General features: G+C 41.4%; 1 protein-coding gene across 2 annotated transcripts in view; it reads right to left on the bottom strand.

Moving 5' to 3' along the window:
- Positions 1 to 23,325, bottom strand: part of LOC104930937 (tenascin) — a 62,692-nt gene extending 39,367 nt beyond the window's left edge. The window contains exons 1-3 of one of the 2 annotated variants that reach the window (XM_027282227.1): positions 23,179 to 23,325; positions 21,403 to 21,537; positions 8,604 to 8,924 (exon numbers count right to left, since the gene is read on the bottom strand). In XM_027282227.1, the coding sequence (XP_027138028.1) occupies positions 8,604 to 8,726 (123 nt within the window). In that variant the 5' untranslated portion in view covers positions 8,727 to 8,924; positions 21,403 to 21,537; positions 23,179 to 23,325. The remainder of the gene's footprint in view (positions 1 to 8,603; positions 8,925 to 21,402; positions 21,538 to 23,178) is intronic. The other variant, XM_027282228.1, reaches the window with a different exon arrangement.
- Positions 23,326 to 24,126: the final 801 nt, after the last annotated feature.

Raw genomic sequence — 24,126 nt, 5'->3', positions numbered from 1 at the left:
GCTGAAAAACCGTCCCGGCTAAAGCTATAACACTGGTGCTCTCTGCTGAGCGGCGGGGCCCTACTCGCTTTCCAGGCCTGCCTCATTCCATCCAGCTGACATTTCCCCACTGTGGGAGATGGCTGGTCTTCACAGAGGCGACTCAGTCTGGCCTTAGTTAGCAGCTACTCAGCGCATTCATGCACACAGCTGCAGGAACTCTGCGGCCTCCGCTTGGACAAACACATATGGAAAATGTGTGGGTGCACGAAATGATCGTTCTCACTCGCTGCCGAGAGGTCCGTGGTTCTTCATCAATATGAGAAACAGTCTAATAAAAAAATCTCTGTGGTGACTCTATGAAGAAATTCAAAGTGATAAAAACTGTTTATCTGAGAGTAAATTCAACTTCAACTCGCTCGAGCACAAATCTATCAGTACAGACAAGCTGTATTTTTGTTATTAAATGAAATAGGCTGTGACTGTCCTGAGTGAAATACGCCAGCGCGAACATACAACAACAACAGAGAGAGGGAAATTGTTTCCTCTAAAGCTGTCTTGTTGCTGACTGACGTGCAGATGAGCCGGCTGGCTATCAATAACTGTCAACGCTGGCTCTGCAGCATAAAGGGCACGACGCGTACGCCCGGCAGAAAATAAATAACGTCACGTAGATGCAGTGTAATTCAAACTGCTTCTTGTCAGGCGACATAACGCAACATTTTTTCTCTGCAGTTGACGTGAAGGACGGAGGTGTCTGCAACCGATCATTATGTTTTCAAGATTTCCTTTGTGCCTCTTAAAAAGAAGGTCGGGGTACGGAGATGTGTTCTGTCAGTTCAGAAAGACGTAGTTTGGCTCACGTGTGATCAACAGTGGAAACTAAACCTCTGCACAATGCAGCAAATACTAGACAGAGATGATATTTTGCAGCGGTCGTGTATCTGCAGGAAACACGGCAACACGTCTAAGATTTTTAATCTTATATTTTTAGTTTGTTGTGCACCAATAACACCTAGACAAACTCCTGGTATTCAGAAACTTACTTGGCAATAAACTTTTTCTGATTCCTGCATTATTTTAAATTAATTTATTCAAAATTTAAAAAGAAGGCCGATTTCTCCGCGTACTTGCACCGTTTTAGAGTCACTGCTCGAGGTCACTCAACCCCCACTGACGATATCACTTATTGTATTACTTTAATTTTTCCTGGACAGTATTTCTGATAGTAAACAGACTGTGGACAGAGTTTCTTTACCCGACCAGAGCTTGCTGGGAGGTTAAAGTGTTGCAGTGAGATCACTGGAGTCTGGCGCTCCACTAAACCAACAATAGCTGGTCTGTGGGTGATAAAATGCTTCACTTTCATCACGCAAAGTTAATCATTAATGCATTCAATATGCAAAATGCTGTTTTTGAAGATCAACAAGGTAAAAGAGCATCCAGGTGCAGCTTCGTACAGGCCGAGGTATGACAGAGAAGGCTGCAGTCTAATTGAATCAAAGCCCGCAACTAACTTTGCACGAAAGGTACAACCAAATATTTACCACATGAGGTCACGCCAGAGTTTTGCAGACACACTTAGAAAAGGGAGAAAAAGGAACCTAAGTGCCAATCAGAAGAGGGCATTTCCCCGACAACCCTGTGAAACTGTCCAGAAAACGAGTTCCACATGTCGGAGTCGCCATCGTCGTAGGAACAAGTGAGTCAGCAGAAAGGAGCAATAAAACTCAATATGAAAACATATCCAGCTATCCGTCAAGCAAATCTGCAGAAGAAGGCTCGATGTTATTGTTCCAAACAGCTTCTGTTTATATCTTTTCATTGCGGGGGAGATCTTTCGAATACCAAACTGAGACAACTCTAATAATTTCCAGCGGACAGCCGTCGACCGTGGGTGAGGAGTATGAGCGAAGATGACGGTCGGGTCGGGTTCAAACAGAGAAGTTTATTAAGACGCAGCTGCTTTGTGTTTTAAACACAACAAAGTCTGCACACACACACACACACACAAGCGGGAAGAGAAGAGGTGATGTCATGCTTATCAAACTACTGGATAAACATGTCTACGTTAAGTTAAACATCACAGTGACAAGTGTCCGTTCGTTTGATTACTGGAGCTGATGGAATGTAATCAGAAGAACTGATATCACTCTGCTGAGGTTTGCAAAAAGATAAAAAAAGCTTAAAAAAGGATCTGCGATGTTATTGTAACCACTTCGACATTTGATTTTTGGTGAAATGTCGCAAACTATAGGATGGATTGCCATGGCGCCGCGTTGTTGTTAGCTCTGAACACTTTTCAACACCAATCTTCATCAGTTTTGTCTGCAAACACTAACTTAGAGCTATTGAGGTGAGTGATTTGCCCTTTTCCTGGTGATGGGGATGGGTATGCACAGCTGGATCTAAGTGCCAGGAGCTGAGAAGACAGTACAAACCATGAGTACTGTCTGTAATCACAGGCAATGCAAGATCTCTCCCCGAGGAGAGTGTAGCATCACAGAGACGTGGCTGAATGAACTCGCTGTTAACTCTGGATGACCAACTCGTGAGAGTGGACAGCTGAAGACAGAGTGAAGGCCGGAGTTAGAACCGGGTCGCTAAGCCTTTCGGACCAAACACCTGCTTTAACTATTGTCTCAAGTCAAGATGACAAAAAGAGACCATGCTCGCATCAAATCAGGCTTTGTGGAGACTAGCTGCAGTTTAATGTTTAATCTCTGTGAAACAATCAGACAATAACGTTTATTTCTCTGATTCACCAGCTTTCTTGCAGCCACTGCTCCCTCTCACACTTCACTCTCTCGGTCACTCAACCACCGAACGAAGACATCACATGTTACGTTACTTTAAATTTCAAAAGATCTGCACCTGGACAGATGGAGTACAGTCTTACAGAGCTGCTAGCATTCTTTATGTGCCTCCTCGTCTCCTCTCTCTCTCCTGCATCCTCCTACCTGTGACCTTGAAATCGATCTCAGCGCTCCACCTTGAAGCATATCTCAATTCCTAAGATGCATTTGGAGGAGCGAGGATGCTCAGCTGCATCCTTTCCTGAAGTCTTTTCAGCATCCGCGACGTATAAAAGAGGCGTGACGATGGACAGGAGATGCAGCTGTGCCACGCGTCGTATTTATTTGGCTTTATAAAATGACAGCTCCTGAGTCAGGATGTCTCATTTTGTTCTCTCTCTCTCCTTGTGTGTCCTCCCTGCCTCCTCCAGGTCTAAGAAGAGGAGGCGAGGAAAGGAATCGAGGTTGTACAAACTGAGAAATAAGAAGAGAGGTTTCTCTGTTAGCACGAAATTCCCCCTTTTTATTTTTACTGTGGCTCCTCTGTGGCTCGGCGAGGTCTGGGGACGCAGAGAGAGGGAAGTTTGCCCTCAAATGACTGTAATTGTAGAGGATAATATGCCCACTTAATTTATTTAACTGAGACTTCTCAGGCCTCGTATCAGCTTCAGCTCAGCTTAACATAAAACGAGGCCTGTGGATTTCGTCCCCTCGTCTTCTACATTGTAAAAACATTAGGAAGTTGATTACAGCGACCGAAATCTACTTCGACGTACATGTGTGGAAGTGATTTTGCATGAAAAGATCTTTAAAGCATTAAGGAGCTTTAATGTTCCAATTTATATATTTCTCAGGGTGAAATCAAGCCTCCGCTGAAAGCAGGAAAATGCGCTCAACCACGCACAGCGATCATGCTGTAGACTGTGGGAAGCACCAAAACCACCCCAGTCGTCCTGCTGCAGCCGACTGAAGCGGCTCCAAATGTGAATGTGGTTTTGAAGACCTTGTGGAGACGATCTGTGCCTCGAAACCTCTGCAGAAAAAGAAAGAGCCGCCGCCGTCTGACGAACTGCAGTGAGATCTAACGTTCAAGCAGGAAATAAGAAATATCGAAATCTGTGAGAATCAGGAGAGGTGACGCTCACCACAGCAGATGAGCTCAACATGTGGTGATGGGTGATTAATTTCCTGTTTGAAAAAAAACCTGCGACCTGCTTCACTGTTCGGCAACAATCACTTCAAGTCTTTTGTTTTATTTTATTCCGCTCGGCGTTGCCAGGAAAATGTTACACGATTTTAATGAGTTTATGAGTTTTAATGAGACTTCAGTTCACCCAAACGACACAAAGACTATTACAGAGATTAAATTCGACCTTTCCAACACGTTCTGTTTAATGTCGTTCTCTGGATGATACGCAGGTTTTTACTGGAGCTACTTTATAACGAACAAACAGTGATAAAACGTGTCTTTTTCTGTTAGTGTTGAACTGACAGCAAACAACAGATCAATCGGCAGCGTGACTTTATGTTTAGATGCTCAACAGAAAAGTAATCAACAACTTTAATTAACAAAATTAAAATCATTCATCAGTCCACTTGAGGCTGGCTCCAGAAGTGAGTCAGTCTCCATAAGTCCCCATGTTTCACAGCAGAAATAAACATGTTTACAGCCTGGTACAAAAAACAGTTTTGGTCTCTGTAGCTAATTTCCCCGTTCATGACAACTGTACTGAGGGTGAATTTATATACAACTCACCTGTTCAGGTTATATTAAGGCTTAAAGTTATGCAGGATTAAGAGCGGGGACGACCAATGATCCACAACTTTGCCCATTTTTGGATTGGTTGGGAGGTGAAAGAGTCATGATTGCCAACGTGGCGGCTTCAAAACGGATCTTCAGGAACCTGTGGGCGACGTCACACATACTCTGTACATTCTTTTTACTGTCAGTGGCCTGCCAACATATACACAATACAGATAGAGCTGTAATAATCTGATATTTCCTAATTTATCGCTGTAGCTCGACGTCATTTTATGATCTGCAAGTTGACACCTGATCTCGTTTGCGTGATCCACTACTATAAAACGTTGGAAGTCCAGGAAGATTTGCAGGACTTGTTGTGTGTGTTTATGTAAAAGAACATAAAGATCAGAGAAAGTCTCTTTAGAGATCATGAAGACCAGAATGCAATGAAGCATTCCTAAACAAGATAAATATCAGGGATAGAAAGAAGATTCATCCGTCTATGAAAAATATTTAAAAACACTTCACTGCACATTATTTTTCTGGACCTTTCTCTCTTTTTGTTTTAAAATACTTTGTGTGTTACGTCTTAAAGACTATACTGAGAGTAAATTTATATAAAACTCACCTGTTCAGATTATATTAAGGCTTAAAGTTATGCAGGATTAAGAGCGTGGATTGACAGGTAGATGCCGTTACAGCAACCAGGCTTCATTTGGCCTGACTCAGCTCCACCAAAGATCCACATCTTTGCCGACTTAGCTGAGAGGAGGACGAAGCAGGACTACCAACATGGCGATGACCAGAGCTTTAAAAACAGCTCGTCATGAAACCCGTGCGTGACCTCACCGGTATGGTGTCCATTTCTTTTTACGGTCACTGGTTCCAACTTGGCAGGATTTCCCTGCATCTCTGTCACGCATCATTGTGAAGTCTCACTTGAAGATGTCACCTTGTAAGGTCAGTGTGTAAGTAAGTAAACTCGTGTTTAAAAGGCATTAATATCTGCTGTTTTATTAACGTGTGAAGTGTATCATGGCACGAGTTGAAGACAAGGTTCTTAAAATAAAATTCAAACTGCTGGAAATCTGAGCTATTGCACTACACACTCATAATTCATCACCCACGGTTAAATAACTTCATTAGGTTTCATTACAGGACGACTGCCAAGTGACACAACAAGCTCCGTTCAGCCTCTAGAATAAAACATATCTGATGAGTAAGTGGAGAAGAGCCCCTCATCGCTAAAAGCCCCGGGCTCGCTCGACCAAAACCGACCAAAACAATCTGGCGTTACCGTGACGACCGCACCACTTTCCTTCTGATGTGGGCGACCGTGGGAGGTGGAACATTTCCGTGGAGGTTACTCATGGATGATTTTCTCATGGCACACACTGTATGGACGCAGTCATTCAGGGAGACTCTGTGGTAAACTTAATGCATGTTGTGGACGACCGGCCCAAACGTTACATGACAACGAGGTTAGCCTAAATAAAATAAAAAAATAAAATAAACAGTAAGTAGGATTTAGTGGCATCTAGTGGTGAGGTTGCAGAGTGCAACCACCTCGCCTCACCATCCACTTCTTTAACTCGTAGGAGAAACTTTGCTGGCCACAAAACTTATGAAAAACTCTAGACCAGGGGTCCCCAAACTTTTTTCGGTGCAGGCCACATCAACTTGCCTTTCTGTGTCAGTCTATAACCGGAACTGATATCAGTCCCACCAGGATTTCATGGGCCTTTTTTGAAATAGTTGCGGCCTAAAATGCCTGATGTTGCATCAGGTTTTCAAAAAAATTGCGGTTAAAGTTGCGGTGCTTTTTACATTTTTGTTGCGATTTTGTTGCGGGAGGAAGTGAAAGTTGCGATAAGTTGCGATTCGACAGTCGCGGAGAGGGCGCAGCGAGCACTAAAGTCACGTCAGAATATACTATTGTGTGAGGGGATTAGCTAGTACTGTAAATAGTTCAGAAATAAGGTAGATTTTAATTAGAATGCCAAGCTTAATCATTAAGTGTGGATGTTTAGAGGGATTGTTTGGGAGCGTTAAGTGGGCCACTCCAATTGTTTAGGGGGGCCGGATGTGGCCCGTGGGCCATAGTTTGGAGACCCCTGCTCTATAGGCTCCATCTAGAGAGTGTTTGGTTTGTCTGTTTGGGCTCCGTGGAAGAGGACTCGCTCTTCAAGGTAACAAAAACAGAAAAAAATCATACTTTTCGGTGATTATACACTAATAAAAGCATCATTATTCCTCCCAATAGATGCTCCTAAATGTTACACACTGGACCCTTAAAGAAGTTATAGTGACTATTGGTATTTTTTACACTTTTGACATGGACTTAAAAAAAAGGTCCAGTGCGTAATATTTCTGGTGCTCTAGTTACAGAAAATGGAAAATAATATGCTCAACTATGTTTTCATCAGTGTGTAATCAAATCATCAAAATCAAGGGTCAAACGAGAGGGTTGCGATCCATAACTACACCCCTAGATGCCAGTAAGTCCTTTAACAATCAGTCGATTGACTCCAGCACTTCTTTTGAGCTAGGTAAGGTTTAGCAGGGATCTTGTTTACCTCGTTCACCATCTCAGTCTGGCGTGCTTGCATGAACAAACAAAGTGCAGCTAAAGGCAGATGGGATTCTTTCGTTTTACAGGTATTTGGTCATAAACCAAATATTTGGACAAACAGAGACGCGACATGAAAGGAAAAAGCCATGACTTATGTTGGTGCGAGTCATCCTCTGGAAAACCGTAAACGTCTGCAACAAATTTCATGACAATACGTCAAATATTTGTTTAGATATTTGAGTCGGGGACCAACTGAGCGACCTCCTAAAGCTAAGAGAAAGGTATACTAGTAATATTGTTTGTACTGCTGCCGAACTATATAAGCTGTCATGATGACAAACTGCCTTGCCAAAGTATTTCGGATGCTGCTCCCCCGAGGATATCCGAGATGCGACCCCCCCACAGTCTGCACTCCGACATACTTTGGTGGGTTTATATTTATTATTTGTTTCTGTTTCTCGAACTGTCATCCATCTCCTGAAAGTCGTGTCTCCTAAAACCATGGTGAGGAGAACACAAACATCTCTAACAGTGAGAGTGATAGGGGGAAAGCTCAGTGAAGCAGGGAGCCTGCACGGTGGATGTCGTCTGTCTAAACCAGATGTGCTGACAAATGAGCCAGCAGCTGCCTTCCAAAAAAAAAAAAAAAAAAAAGACTCCTAAACAATAGAGAAAGTTACATCGCAGCTGTGGGCTTCATCCCATGTTGTCTTATACTGCGGAAAAACTAGAATACAGCAACAGTGCCTTTGTTTTCTATAATCCTACTCCCTGAAAACGAACTGTTTTCTCTCTAAACATGGTAACTAGCTGAGACAGCAAAACAAGATTTATACTGTGTGTAAAATAAGAAATGCTGGACGATAAAATAGACTTTGAAAAAGGGAACACAACTGGATATCATACTTTACTACAATACTGCAAATACTGCAGAGATTATACACTGTGAGAAAAAGCCCAATGGAAACGGTCCTCCCAGACAAACTTCTATACACCATCAACATCTGTTGCCAGAGTAGCTAAAAACTTAGGAGTCATGACCGATGACTAACCAACCATCTCTGATCACGTTGGTTGCACCTGACTCAACATGCTACCCAGCTCGAGATACAGGCTGTGGTCATCTCCCAGCCTGCACAGCAAAACCCTTTCAGATGATCCAGAACGTGGTGGCACGCCCGGTCTTCAATCAACCCAAACGGTCACATGTTACCGTGTCACTCACGTTAAATTCAAATCTCTAACGCGGACTACAAAGTAGTCTCCGGTTCTTGAACCTCCAATGAATGACGCCTTGCTCTGCCACCAAACAAACTTTTCTCGTCTGTTGTTCCCCGTTGGTGGAACGTCCTACCAGATCAAAGACCTCCTGAAGACCTCCAGCTCTTCAGAGAGGACCTCCTCTCCAACACTACCAACACCTGGACATGATACATCTATCCTCCCTCTACAACTGGACCTTGTTGCACTGTACCTTGATTGTTTCCCCAAGTAAAAAAACAAAACAACTTACAGTACGAGAAGTTTTGTCCACTTCAGCTCTGCTTCCTCTGCCGCAGATGAAATTAAGTCGTGTAAGCTGACCGCACAAAGCCAAAAACACACGCACGGTTAAAATCCAAGAGCATCTCCACATGATCCAGCATCACCACAGGGGGTGTTTTATCCCATTACTGCAGTCTGTTGTCTGAGTTTTCTTCATAAAAACAAAAAAATATATATATAGAAGTAAAAACAATTAACTTATCTTGAGTCAAACAAGATGTTTGTCGGCGTTGTCGGAGGCCAACAGTAGCTGATATGTGCACGGGTCATCTGCCTCGCTGCAGGAAGTCTGTAAAAAAAAATAATAAAGGAGCCAAAATCAATACCGGTAATAAGCCATCAACCGAACAGAAAGAGGTCAGTGCTTCCAGACAGACGGATTAGAGCCAGCGTGCTCGTCTGGATGGAAGTTTAACGACCAAACATCATTTTTATTAGATGTACTGTATAATCTACTGTCTCTGTGACTTTATGAAGATGAGATTGACTCATTTGGTTTATTGTTTAATAGTTAGTTTTTTTTAAAAGACACGAGAGCTCGACGTCAGCGCTCGTTTTGTTTTAAAATTGATTTTATTAAATCTGAAACGATTCCCACTTGCCATGTTTTATTTTTACAACAAAACAACTTTTAAAAATATTTCAGTGACATTTTTCTGCTCGTAGCTGCACGACATGTTATTCCGTTTAAAAAGAAAATGTGTTTGATCATTTTATTTTGCTATTTCATGATTATTCCACAAATTACAACATCACACATCTGTTTGTGCTCGATATTCATTTACAATCTAATCAGACACCAAATCCAAACACAATAATTACACATAAACAAACAAAAACAGCTCGCAGCCATAACACAGAAAACATCCTCCAATATTGTTTTGTTTTTTATGACAGCTGCAGTGTCACTTAAATATAATATGTAAATAATGAGGACAATCTCTTGTTATGTTAAGATGCTTAAGGTCTTTGTTATGACAGCAGCGTCATGTCAATACCGGCTGTGATCTTTTCTTTGAAGGCCTCAGATGAATGATGTACTTCACCAAAAAGCTCTATCTTAGTCTCCTCTGTCCACAGGACATTCACCCTGAAGGTTTTTTGGCTTCCTCGGGTAAGTTTTGGCAAACTCCGATCAGTTTATGTTTCTGTGGGAGCAGTGGGGTCTGCTGCCTTCAGAGAAAGTCAAACATGGTGCAGGTCCATTGATGTTTTGGGGTTTCTTTGCTGCTTCAGGTGCTGGATGTCTTGACTGTGTGCACGGCGTTATAAAATCTAAAAGGCTACCAAAGAATGTGTCAGAAAGGTCTGAGGTCACAGGTCTAACAGCAGGACAATGACCCAAAGAATACTTCAAAAAGGCGCCTAAAAGTGCTGGAGAGCTCTGAAGTCCAGATATAAATCCCAGAGTGGAGAGATCTCAGACAATAAACTGGACTGGCCGGACAACATCAGAGGTCTCCAACCACCGGGGCAAGATGCAAGACGTGTGTCGGTCCCAAAAATGAAGCCCACAAACTACAAAAATTAATAACTTCTTTGGAAAAACCCAAGACAATATTACAGGTCCATGGCCCCCAAAAAGTTTGAGGGGCCGCTGCTGTACAAGAAGGGTCAAAGTCAAGTGAATTTCCCCGGCTGTGAAATCGTTAAAGTCCATTTTATTTTATCTTAAAACAGCGTTTGAGAGAAGGAACCCATCAAATCTGGAAGACTCGGAGCAGTCGGCAAAAGAAAGGTGGACTAAGATCCAAGTACAGGAGTGTAGGAAACTCACTGATGGCTTCAGGAAACTCTTGATTTCGGTTATTTTTTCCAGAAGGGTGTGCTGCTAAAAATTAAGTTGAGGGTGCCAATACTTTGTCCAGTCAGATTTGGCTTTTTGTTCACGTTACTCCATTGCAAACAAAGTAAATAAACATGAGAATAGCAGAGAGATTAATGATTGCAACAGAGAGAAGTATCGCCCATATTTTTGTCTCTAGATATATTCTCGTTGCATTGCACATTGAACACAACATACCGCAGGCTAAAGAGTGAACGAGGTGAAGGCTGGAGTTAAAGGTCAGCCCATAAGAGAGGTGGCCTCAGAAAAAATGTTTTTACAACCCGCAGCTGACCTTACAACCCGCCGAACATTAAAGCACATAACTCACGTTTTTAAAGCAAAGAGAGTTAAATGAATGTATATGAGTTCCTGTGTTAAATCTGCCGTAAACATTCTGTTAGCAGGTCAGAGGTAACGCTGACATGGATACTCTCTCTCTTGGCGTCTTTGATCTGTTTCCTCAGGAAACTGTCCTCGAGGTATTCTTACAAAAAAAAAAAACCATTGGCTCGTTGATTTATGTCATTCCTGACAAAACAAAAAGAATAAAAATAAAAAAAAGGCTTTGGGAAATCCTCCGCACTGTGGTAACGCTTATGTAATTTCCAGGACCAAAATAAGAATTTCCCTCTTTCGCTGCAAATGTTGGATTTTATTCCACCTCCGGGGTTATCTGGAAACGGGGCGGTGACGAGTAAATCAGGACTTTTTCCCTTTTTCCCAGTTTTCCTTTCTGCTGGAATCTGAGGATGTTAAATGTTACCTCCGAGTGTCATCAGTTGACTTCATGTTCCTAAGAAAGGAGCACTCGGGCTGATTTTTAAAGCTTATTTCCGAACATCACTCATGTGGAGATGTCTAACGCCCACCAGAGTTCCCAGAGATTTCTTTATCACTGCAGCTATCAGAGTAAAGTAATACAGAGGATATGACAAACGATTCATCGATTTGTTGATCAACAGAAATTAAATCAGCGCAGTCTGAACGTGGGAAACTGTGACAGACATTTTTCACTGTTTTATCTTTCAGCTTTATCAGAGTCAACTCCAACACAGCCAAACCAGACCAATCTGTAACAGCAACAACGCTGCTTGAAGAAGACCAATAAGAAGAAACAAAATGCAACAATTGACAGTATAAATAATGGACAGAGTATCAGGGATGTCACCCACCATAAGTTTCTGAAGAGCTGCTTTGAAGCTGGAAATATGTGGCTGTGCCACTTCTTCAGCCTCCAAGCTAAACTAAAAATCAGCAAAGACGTGGACGTGTCAGTGGACCTGAGGCCAAATGACGCCTGGTTGCTCAAACAAGCCTCTGTAACGGCAACTACCTGTCAATCAAAGCGGTCACGCTCTTAATCCTGCATAACTTTAAGCCTTAATATAATGTGAACAGGTGAGTTGTATATAAATTCACCCTCAGTACAGTTGTCATGAACGGGGAAATTAGCTACAGAGACCAAAACTGTTTTTTGTACCAGGCTGTAAACATGTTTATTTCTGCTGTGAACATGGGGACTTATGGAGACTGACTCACTTCTGGAGCCAGACTCAAGTGGACGTTAGAGGAACTGCAGTTTTTGGCTTCACTTGACAGGCATGGAAGTTACCACTTGGGTTCGATGCATTGCTCAGGCTGCAGACTGAGCTACTCATGCCCCAATAACTACTATAGTAATACACACTATTGTCTTATTTAAATATGTTCTATGCAGTGAAAAATCTGCCACAGTCAGCTATATTTTGTATTTATACTTGGAGAGACAGCATGCATGTTGATCCATCAGTATTTCGTAACTCCAGCAGCGTCCAGGCCTGCGTGTAACGTTGCTGCCAAGAGCTTCAAGATTCTCCCCCTCTGAGAGCAAAGTCATGGAAAAGCCTCTACTGGTTATGCTGGTCTTGTTTTTGGAGTGATGCCGTCATGAACAACTGGAGACTGAATGCACAATTTATGCTCAAGTCTCCCATTTCACGGTCTCATTGAACATTGCTTTACATACAATGATGTTTCCATTTTATTTAAATATTTAGTTTCCAGGGTAACCTCTGTTTGTACACGTTTGGCTCATCCGTAAACTCACTAACAATCATCATCATCATCGTGCTGCATGTTTCAAATGAGATTCACAACACTGTAGCGGATGATGCTGAGCTCTCTGCACTGACTCAAATAAGTCATCCATGGCTGGATGCCGTCAGTAGCACAGTTTGCTCCCAATCATTCCCCGTCCCACATGCAGGATTCACCGGTATTGTCTTGCAGATGTGTGTTTTGGAACTGAAATCAACGAGTGTGATTTACAGAGGCAATAAACTAGGACAAAGACAAAGTCCACGTGTGAGCAAAGTTAAACCGAGGCCAAAATCGCCCTCGTGATGAAAACAATCTGATGAGTCAGGTCACTGCCTGAGACTAGATCACCTCTACAGGAAGCTGAGACACTGATGGACTGTTGGGTCAGCAGAATAAATTAAACTAGTCTACTACCTCATTTAAAATGGGTTAACACTGTAGTTAACATTCACAATCAAGTCAAGGTAAAAGCCCGGCTGTTGGGCATCTTCTAATTGGATGGTCGATACAGGTGGCGCTCCAATCAGCATTCTTCAGGAAGCCGTGACGGCCGCACCTCCTCAACTGGAGCCAATCAGGGCCATGCAACCACACACCTAGCTTTGCCTATACGATGAAACACTACAAGCAAAGCTAGACAAGGCACATTGGCACAACTGGCAAGACTTTACGTTCAAATAAAAAGATGGAACTACTTTCTGATGAGGCACGACTCCATAAAGGAGGTTTAAGTTGTAATTAATGGCTTTAGATATAAAACATCTGTTATAAACCATTAATTAAACCAACCTTTGGGTTGCCAGGTTGTGAAAAAATCCCTTTGATGTTCATGCTTTCATTCAAAGTCAAATTGTGAGAAATGTAAGAGAGGCGAGGCTTCCAGATGTCCTACTGGAAAAACACTGGAAAAGACATTTTCCAAAACCTCATCTTTCATCTTAATCTTGAACTAGAGCCCAACCCTGGATGATATGCATCAAACTTCAAGCAAAGTTTCTGCTGATAATACTGATAATACTACGCTCGGAGGTTACGTCCCGTCTCGATCTTGAAAAGATCAAGAACAAGAAGTTTCACAAAGTCTGGGGACATTTCCTGAAATACTTTGAGAATCAAAGTCAAATTGAATGATCTAAATCAGTTTTTTTGTCTGGCAGTTGTACAGTCAATTTCTAAAAGCACCTCTCTTTTATTTATTTCACTTTTATTTTTATTGCTCTTCTTAAATTTACCTTGTCATTCAAAACCTGACCGACTCCAGGAATTATGGCTTGCAGACGTGTCTGAGGTAAAGTTGTATTAGATTCCCCTTTTTTTTCCAGAAATATCTACTCTGTAAAACGATTCTATACGTTTCACACTCTGCAAAAAGTTTGTACGTTTTACGAATGTTTGTGTATACGTGATTCAAATTTAATACGAGAGAAGAAACTCGTTGGTAAACCTTTAACAATTAAAAGATCTCTCACTTCCTAGGCCGTCATAAATATTAAAAAGTCGTCCATAAACATGACTTTGGTTCACATCGTCATTATTAACATATTCCCATAAATAAAGTCGTCAAACAGTAGAGACTGTAGAGATCTTCTCTCCTGCTGCTGAGCGAAACACCAGCCAATCTGGCAACCTAAAAATTGTTGTTGTTCGCGCAGCGCGAATAAATCATTCACTGATATTAAAACAGTTTGTTACAACATAAACACTATAAAGGGTGTCTTATTTTGAAAGTACACAAACTTAATTTGGCGATTAATTATCAGCATCTTTATAAATACGCTGCAGTCCAAACACTGTAAGTTGTTGCACTTGGTCCGGTAGGTAACTAATGTTTCCCAGCTGTTTGTACAACGTTATGAGCTCCTCAGTCTGGAATCTTAAAAAACAGCCCCAGAGGTTAAAACAGAAGGAATGAAACCGTATAGACGCACTAATTCAAACTATCTGACTACTGCAAGACCAGGACAGAAGGTTTCTAACCCGACATTCATCAGGCTACCAATCTCTCTCCTTCTGTCTGGACGTCCTGTTGCGACCTCATTAATTGTGTAATGGATATAAAAGCTCAAACTATAAACACTGTCCCTCTTTTCTCCAGGACTCTTTCCAAAAAGTACAAGTCCCCAGGAGGCCCTGGAAGATCTCAGATTCTGTCAGGAAGTTGTTGAACAAGGCGACTTGATCCAAGAACACCAATAAAACACACTCCTGCCCCAGAGGCCCGTTTGTTTTAGTGGACGACTGCTACGGTATTTGATGGACGGATACGTGAATTCCACAGGCGGCTGTTTGAGACGTAAAGTTCAGGTTATCGCTCGCTCACGTCGTACTGAAAAATGAAATGGAAACTCTTTTCATATTTAAAGTCCTCCATCGTGTGAACAGTATCGATCAGAGGCTCGTCTCACTCAGCACGGTGGTTAACACATTAGTTTGCACACGACTGTTAACAGGGTGGGAAATTAAAAACAAGAGCAACAACGAGTTCAAGCAGAGGTAGAGGCAACCACACCGGCACACTTTAAATGGTTTCATCTCCGTATGATGAAATAAACACGTTTACAGCCTGGTACAAAAAACTGTTTTGGTCTCTGAGGGTGAATTTATATACAACTCACCTGTTCAGATTATATTAAGGCTTAAAGTTATGCAGGATTATGCTTTGATTGACAGGTGGGTGTTGTTACAGATGGCTGGTTTGAGCACCCAGGTGTGATTCAGCCCGCCTCAGGTCCACGTCTTTGACGTCGGGAGCTTCAAAACAGCTCTTCAGAAACCCGAAACTATCTGATGGCAACGTCACTTTACATTGAAAGTTAACTCCGACAGCTTTATGGAAAAAATGTTGTGGACGAGATCGACGTTCACCTAACTGAAGCAAAAACATATCAAATATATTCAGTTTGTACAATCTATACATGCTTACATTTAGAGCTATGCCGTCATTTATGAATAAAACACACTTTAACTGTGTGTTTCCACAATTTTTATAGTCCTGTTGTTAAAAGTTGCCTCCCTAAACTAAAATTTGATAGAAAACGGTGAAATATGTCAAAAAAAGAAAGAACCCTCCCTAAAGTGATGAAACAGATCCGAGCTTTAGACACAGTTTGTGTATTTCCTGATATAAACATCCCTACTGTGTAGTGTAAAAATGTCCAAGGTCAGGTTTAACAAGCAAATCCATTTCATAAGTTATATTTCACAGCGAGGCAGAGAGGGAGACTAAAAGGACAGAGTGTTTGGTGAGTGAGCTCACTGCTGCCCAGGTGGAGGATGAATCAGCTCCAGACGAGTTACCCGCTGGTCACGTAAACGCCGCGACCTCGACGGCGAACCATCCAGCCTTTATCCTCGAGATCTGATGAGTCATCTGATGGACTGAATGTCTCAGATTTTTAAATGGGAGAAAATGTGAGTAAGTACATCTGTCCTAAAAATGTGAGACAATGCATTCCACTGTGTGCACGCCGACACATCACAGCGGGTCATTCTGTGCCCTGAGTGTCAGAGAAGCGTGTCTGCATCCTGTGTTTTAATTATGTATTGACGAGACCCCGGGGAGTGACCTAATTTCACCGCTAACCAGCGATTAGTCAGCCGATGTGGGACATGACTGCAGCGTCCGAGAACATGAGACAATACTGCGTGAAGATAAACCTCTCTGAGGAGGGTTTATGGCTTAAAGTCAAGTGTTTCGGATGAACTGCTTCATTAGTTGTCAACTCAAAACGTGGAAAAAATACTGTTTAGCAATTAAGTACTTCATGGACTTAAAGTATTAAACGTAAAGACATTACTGAATTATAATTAATGCATTATTGTGTACAGGAACCACTTTAATGTTGCAGATGTTGGCTTACTTCTACTTTAAATACATCATGATTTATTAGTTGATTATATTTTGTATTAAGTCGTAAATGGACTGTACTTACAGCTTCTTTTTAGACATTCAGACACAGGTTTTCCTCCCCATTCATTTCAATGGATTTAGTCCATTTTGGCTGTACCAGCAAAGAAGTTGAGCCGGATCCAACTTTTGGATAAACGTAGCCCAATGTCACGCTGCAGCCGCCAATCAGACTCAGTTTGGTCGAACCTCCCGCATTCAGCCTGAAACTGAGACTAAACTCTGTTGTTGTTGTTCCGGCTTTGTTTATCTCATGAAGCAGTTTCTAAATCTGAGTCTGACTAAAACTTACTGTGCAAAAAAGTGACAAGAAGAAGTCTGATTTGCTTTACGCACGAGAGTTTAAGAAACAGAGAGCGAGCAAGTGGTTGAGTGACTTCGACAGCGAATGAGAGTGAGCGAGCGCTGGCATCGATAAAGTCGGTTAATCAGACAAATAAAAAGTTATTTCATGATTGTTTCACAGCCGTTGCGTTCAGCACAAACAGACAAACACCCGGCAGTGATTCTAATCCTGAAGAAACTCTCGGCACAGTCAGTCAGAGCGATTTGGGGTTCAGTATCTTGCCCAAGGACACTTCGACAGCCAGACCAGACGACTGAAGGGATCGAAACGCCTGGACGAACCGTTCTACCTCCTGAGTCATCGTCTGCAAAGTCAGTGAAGTATCAGATAACTGCAGCGAAGTCAAAAGTACAATATTACACTGAGAAATGAAGGAGTAGAAGTATAAAGCAGCATGAAAGGTAATTACTCAAGTTAATTACAAGTACCTCAAAATGATACTAAAGTACAGTATTATAGGAAATGTATTTTACGACAGGAGGAAGACAAGCTGAGCTGCCTTATTTAGAGGCCTGTTAACGGTCGACAGCAGCAGGCTTAAATCTGTAAAACTACAAAATAAAATATTTCCTCTTGCTCTGTAGTTACTCTTGTGCAGCGGCGGCTCGAGACGCCGGCTATCGGAGAACGTGTAAACATTCCCGAGGATAAAAAATGATGTAATGTGCTGCAGCTCGTGTGAGCGGCCTGAGATGTGCGGGATGGTGAAAATATCCTCAGCGCTATAAAGAGCGTGGCAATAAACAGTAGCAGGTTTATGAAGTGTTCTTATGGAGGACGACTGTGGGTGCTCAAAGGGATTCAAGACAGCTCAGAAAGATTGAATACAAACTAATGTCGGTGGTTTAAACCAGAGAAGTTCAACTATCTTTGTCTGGTTCAGTCCGTTCTCAGAGTTGTAGGTTTCCAGTTAGCCGTGAGAAGAGCCATAAAGATTTACGAGTGGATGTTTTCACTTACTGACCATTAAAAAATCACACTCACGACTTTTAGCATCGTCATCGAGAACACATGTGGTGTAAAAGGTTTCTATAAAGCTGCAAATGATTATTATTTTCATCATCAGTTAATCGTTTTTCTTCAAATAACATCTTTAAAATCAGTCCTAAGAGAGGAACAGCAGTAAATCCTCACGACGGAGAACCGATTAGTCGAATATAATCCGCCAAGCAATCAATTAATTGACTGTTAATTTAAGTATTGGTTGATTTTTAGACGTAGACAACGAGCACGACAGCCAAAGCGTATTTTATTGTCTGTAATCGTGCTACAAAACTCTAACCATGGCTCACTTGGCTGAAGCACAAGCAGTAAAACAGCATCCAGGACACGGGAATGGAAACTTTGGCTGCCGTAAACATCGATGCCATCACCACGTTGGCACACACTTCATCTTCTACTCCCGACGTGGTTGATTATTTGTCAACTCTGCTGCGTTAGTTGTTGTCTTTACGATATTCAGGCTGTTTTCAGTCGACCGCAGCGCTTCTTGGAAACAACTCGGTGTCCCGTGCTTTAAAGCTGATGTGACTTTTAAAAGTATGAAGACTAAATAAACAGAAGATCTGCAGGTGCTTCTTCTAATCCCGTCTGACTAACGGCCAACAAACATTCGCAACCCGGGGCATGTCATCACGACACCGTTAAGAAAATACGGACGAGGGCGGCATACATCAGCCGTGACAGCACGAGTAAATGTTTAGACACTTTATACCGTAAGACAGGACGATTTTTCAATAATTCATCGATGCTTGAGTGAGATTACAGCCAACTAGCAGCTCTGTGAGGATGAACTTCAGCACAGCGTTGCTCGCTGACAGGATAAAGAATGGACGTCGTATCTGTGACGTCGTTTTAAAAAGTGTGGCGGCTCTGGCCCAACGGCATGTTGCCTGTACGGCTTCTTCAAACTCCTGGCTAAGATAAAATCTGCAAAGACGTGGATCATCAGAAGTCCTGCTTCTGGTCATCACCGACATTCCTCACCTAAAAAAACCTCCGTCACTGTTCCTTCCTGCAGAACACGTCATTAACCTCAGCGGTACTCTGCAGCCACAGTGACACATATCTGGGAAACGAGCTGTGTGCTCTGGCTTCTTGTCTGGTTAAATCAGACATCAGCTGTTGCTACTGTATATGACTGTGATCGGTTAACTCCCGCCGTCTGAACACTGTGGAGACAAAAAAAAAAAAAACACTACAGGAAGACACAGAGACCCGAGTTTTGCCTGTTTTTTATCATCATTGTTTAAAAAAACAACGTCAGAACGCTTCCACATAAAATCAACAAACTCTCGCCACCGAAGCCACGAGAAACGACACAGACCGACAAGTGTGCAGCATTTAAAACCACACACTGCCACTCAACCAGCTCTGTTAGGGGGCTCGCTGTGAAATGCATGAATTTAATTGTGCAAATACCCAAAATTGAAATTCACATAAATTCCAAAGTAAAAACCGTAATTATGTTGATGAAAACTCGCTTTATTTTGTGAGAACGAAAAGTTTCCCTGTGTGAGTTTAAATGTTTTGGTATAATTAATCCCAGCTCATGTGTGTGTGTGTGGTTTGTGGATTTCGGGTGAAATTCATGTAAAAACTTGAGCGAAAAAAGAATTTCCCTTCGAGGGATCAATAAAGTATTTATTCTATAATCATGTCCACATATTAAATTATTGATAATCACACTTTTTAAGTCTGTATTGAAGAATTTAATCAGATTTTAGTCGATGCAAACAAACCAAATTAAACTTCTTCGATAAACGATTAATCATATATCAAGCAAAAATTCCAAACTTTTTCTGTGTCTGTTAAGTGAAACCAGAATCTGCAGTTCCTCAAACGTCCACTTGAGGCTGGCTCCAGAAGTGAGTCAGTCTCCATAAGTCCCCATGTCCAAATGTCCAACTTCACAGCAGAAATAAACATGTTTACAGCCTGGTACAAAAAACAGTTTTGGTCTCTGTAGCTAATTTCCCCGTTCATGACAACTGTACTGAGGGTGAATTTATATACAACTCATCTGTTCACATTATATTAAGGCTTAAAGTTATGCAGGATTAAGAGCGTGGACGCTACGAAGTGACTCAGGCCCGAAGTTAAACCTGGCATCCGCAACACGTAAATAAAACGAGGTAAACGGCACCGTGCTTTCAGCTGAGCTTTGACAAGCAATGCAAGTATCTACAAACAAAGTTTAATTAAGACAGTTCTGTAACCCCACGTGGAGGTCAAAGCTGCACGATGTTCCATGAAACCAAACAACACATTCGTTACTCTGGTTGTTTAGTCTGAGGCACGCCGCTGGCATCAGTGCTTAATGTCTGACTTAAAAATAGAGCAATCCAACAGTGGTGAGGTCTTCCAAATACGCCGACGTCTGGTTTGTGTACGGATTACTGCTCGTTTGTCCAACGCTTGGCGGCGTCCGTCTCAACTGTTCTGTGTCTCCAGAGACAACTCTCATGCAGAGAGGACAACAGACGCTGGATTTAACACGTGTCAGGATACTTTAGCTACAGAGACCAAAACTGTTTTTTGTACCAGGCTGTAAACATGTTTATTTCTGCTGTGAAGTTGGACATTTGAACATGGGGACTTATGGAGACACTTCTGGAGCCAGCCTCAAGTGGACGTTTGAGGAACTGCAGTTTTTATGACCTCTGTTGAATCCAGTTTAGGGTTCTACAAGTACTGCAATTAAGTACAAATTTTAGGTATCTGTACTAATTTTACTCAGTAGTTACTCTATAATATTGAATTGTAGGATTTATTGGCATCTAGCGGTGAGTTTGAAGATTGCAACCAACTGAATTATCTTCCCTCTCCAAGCTTATATGAGAAACTTGAGTGAAAATCTGAAATCCATGGAGAGGACCTGCAGCATCTGTAGATATAAACATCTCACTGTAAGGCCATAATCTGTAAATAGTGCCCCTTGAATCTGACACACTGGACCTTTAAGATTACAGATTATAGATTCAGGATTCACATATAACCATGAATGAGCGAGTGGGAGATTCATAGCAGTTATGGTCATCACAAATAACCCACACCCTCAGCACGCCGCTCAAACCCTCCAGCTTAACGACCGCAACACCTGATTTGGTCTAAACACAGCCTGAAGAACGTCAAACAGCTGTTTTCTCTCCGCCCGTGAGGCAGCTGTCCACTGATGACAGGTCACCGCCACGCCACTCCATCCACTCAAAGTATATTTATTACACCAACTTTCACCGGCTGCCCCCCCGTAAATCAACACACAAATCCAAATGTTAAACTACCGCTGTCAACGGTGGCCAGACTGTGAACCTACAAACATCTTTTACCTTATAGGTACGACAGAATATAGTGAATTTAAGACAGTTACAATAAAGAGAAAAATGCAGAAATGTGTTTAATATAAGCTCTAATTTTCCAGAGAGATTATCTAGGATCTATTAGATGACCTATTAACTTTAAACCAGCCCATCCTTTGTTGTGTTTCCTACTTATTGGATATTGGTGGAATAGACAGAGCTGCAACGAGGCAGAGATGTTTGTAGATTTGTTTCCACGTTACAAATGGAAGAATAAATAACATTTGTCATTTTAAACATCGTACTGACCCTGTGCATCCGTGGTAAGACATGATAGCACTGTATCCCCTGTGGAGCGGAGACGACAGGGTGGAAATTCCTCTTCAGGACTCGTGGACCTGTGATATAAGTTGTCCTCGTCTGCTTCATGGGGGGGTTCGACTGCTGACAGGAAAACAGACGGAAAATTAATGAACTCTTCTCAGAATTCAGGGACTTCTGCTGTTCCCCGTCAGGTGAAACCTGGGGCGTAGCACGGTACAGTATGTCCTCCGGTAATGCATGAAAATATGTTTGGACGTGATGGAGATGAGCTGAGAAGACATGGGTTAGCCTCAAATAGCTAGAGAGTAATAAAAACACTTTAATATCAAACCAGTTTCCACCAGGCGAAGCCGACTTTCCACCATCGACGCAACACAGGTGTCAACTATTCCACGCTACGAAGCCAAATAAGAGGAACACACACACACATCTGGTCCAGGTGTTCCAAAAAGTACAGTAAGTCTAAAGTGATTTATCAACAACGAACGTAACACACAGGAAACGAGACCGAGCCAAACATCCGTCAGCCTCCTCGAAGCCGAGAGGACAACACGGGAACATTCAGCAGAAACAGATAGACGTTAAAAAGGTAAAGACAGCGTGTCAGCTCTCCCACTCAGCGGCCGTCTGTTTGTTACAAATGTTTATCCCCTCTCTGCTTCGCTGTCAGAGTAGCCGTGGACATCGCTCGCTCCAAAATAAACTACAACACATCATTTGTCAGGAGCTCTTAAAACCAAAACTCTACGAGTGCATAACTTATTTAGAGCTTACCAAATGAGTTCAGCAGCTAACGTGATCCATGAACTCATGTATTGCCCGGCTCCGGTTCTAGCACGACACCGGCTCCGCTCCAACTCTGTAAATCACAGAGAGCCTCATTGTGAAACACCTGGACTATTTTTGTAAACAACTACTGATTATTTTCACTATTATTGATTAATTTGCTGGTTAATTTCTCTGTTAAAAATTTGATTGATTTATTTATAAAATTTATAAATAAATATAATATTTACAAATGTTTGTCTCAACAGCCTAAAACCTCAAAATTATTAAAAAGAAAGTGCAAGAAAAAGCATCAAATATTCACATTTCAGAACCATAAAAAGGATTTAAATTAAAATTAGGATTATCTGAATAGTTGCTAATTAATTTTATGTCAATAATCAACTATTTGATTAATCGACTAATCAATCAACTACTCGACAAATCGATTAATTGATTAATCAACTAATCAAACAATCGACCACTCGATTAATTGACTAATCAACTACTCAATTAATAGAATAATCAACTACCCCCTTAATCAAATAATCGACTACTCGACCAATCAAGTACTCGATTACTCGACCAATCGATTACCCAATTAATCGACCACTCAGTTAATCTACTACTCGACCAATCGACTACTCAATTACTTGACCAATACTCGACCAATCAATTACTCAATCAATCACTTGACCAATCAACTACTCGAATAATCGACTACTTGAATAATCGACTACTCGACTAGCTGCACTTATACACATTTTGTATGTAAAAACACTTATATACATATCATATAATCATACATATACATTGTAAAAGCACAATACTTTTATCTGAAATGTGTAGAGTTCAAACAGAAAGCAGCGTTACAGTTAAATACTCGAATATTCAAACGTGAAGTAACGTTACAGTTCAGCTCAGGTAACGGTTACTTAGCAGCCGTTAGCGTGTGAAGCTCAAAACGCAGCTCCCAACATTTGGAAAAGACTTAACTCGGTTATAAATCCGTCTCCAGAGCTCTTCATCAGGGGTGTTACAAAGCCCAAAGCTGGGTCTGCTTTCCTTACGGAGCAATGAATGAATACACACCGTACAGGTGAGCGGGGAGCCTGCTAACAGGTAACAGGTGAGACAGGTGAGGCGCCATTGATGAAGGGTGCGTTAGATTTATACACCGGCCTGTGGAGGTTGTCATGCGTGAGTAGCTTTGTTTACAAGTTTAATAATAATAATAATAATAATAATAATAATAATAATAATAATAATAATCAAAAAATAAATAATAATAATAATAACAATCATAATAATAGTGATAATAATAACGATTAAAAAATAAATAATAATAATAATAATAATAATAATAAGCTGCATGTGTATCAGTATCAGAGCTAAAGAAACACTGATTTTATTCCATTTCAAATGTTTAAATGTTTAGAGAAACAACATTCATACAATGTTTTCTTGTTTCTTTTATATCTTTGGGAAACAGTGGTCACCATTTTCATTTTATGGACAAAATAACTAATCAATTCATTGTTTTGATGCATTTTTTAAGGAGGAAAATGTCCAATTTCTCTGATTTCAGCTTCTGAAATGTGAATATTTTCTAGTTTCTTTAGTCTATGGACAAAACAAGACATTTGAGGACATCAAAATCAAAAATGTTCAACATTTTCTAGACCAAATAACTTGATGATTAATGGAGAAAATGATCCTGATTACACTTGATACACACAGCCGACTTCTCTGGGTTCATCTTATGTCTGAAGCAGAAACTTGTGATTCCTTCTTAACACAAGGATATGTTATCAGCATGCTCCTATTCATATATCTAACGGTCTTGACCCCACGTTTGCATAATTATATAGTTGACCTTACTGGACTTGTGTTTGGTAAAGTAGTTGCTCGGTTGGAGACATTTCCTGAATACATTTACCCCAA

The sequence above is a fragment of the Larimichthys crocea genome, chromosome IX (genome assembly GCF_000972845.2).
Source record: "Larimichthys crocea isolate SSNF chromosome IX, L_crocea_2.0, whole genome shotgun sequence".
NCBI lineage: Eukaryota > Metazoa > Chordata > Actinopteri > Sciaenidae > Larimichthys > Larimichthys crocea.
This window is presented reverse-complemented; position numbering and strand designations above follow the sequence as displayed.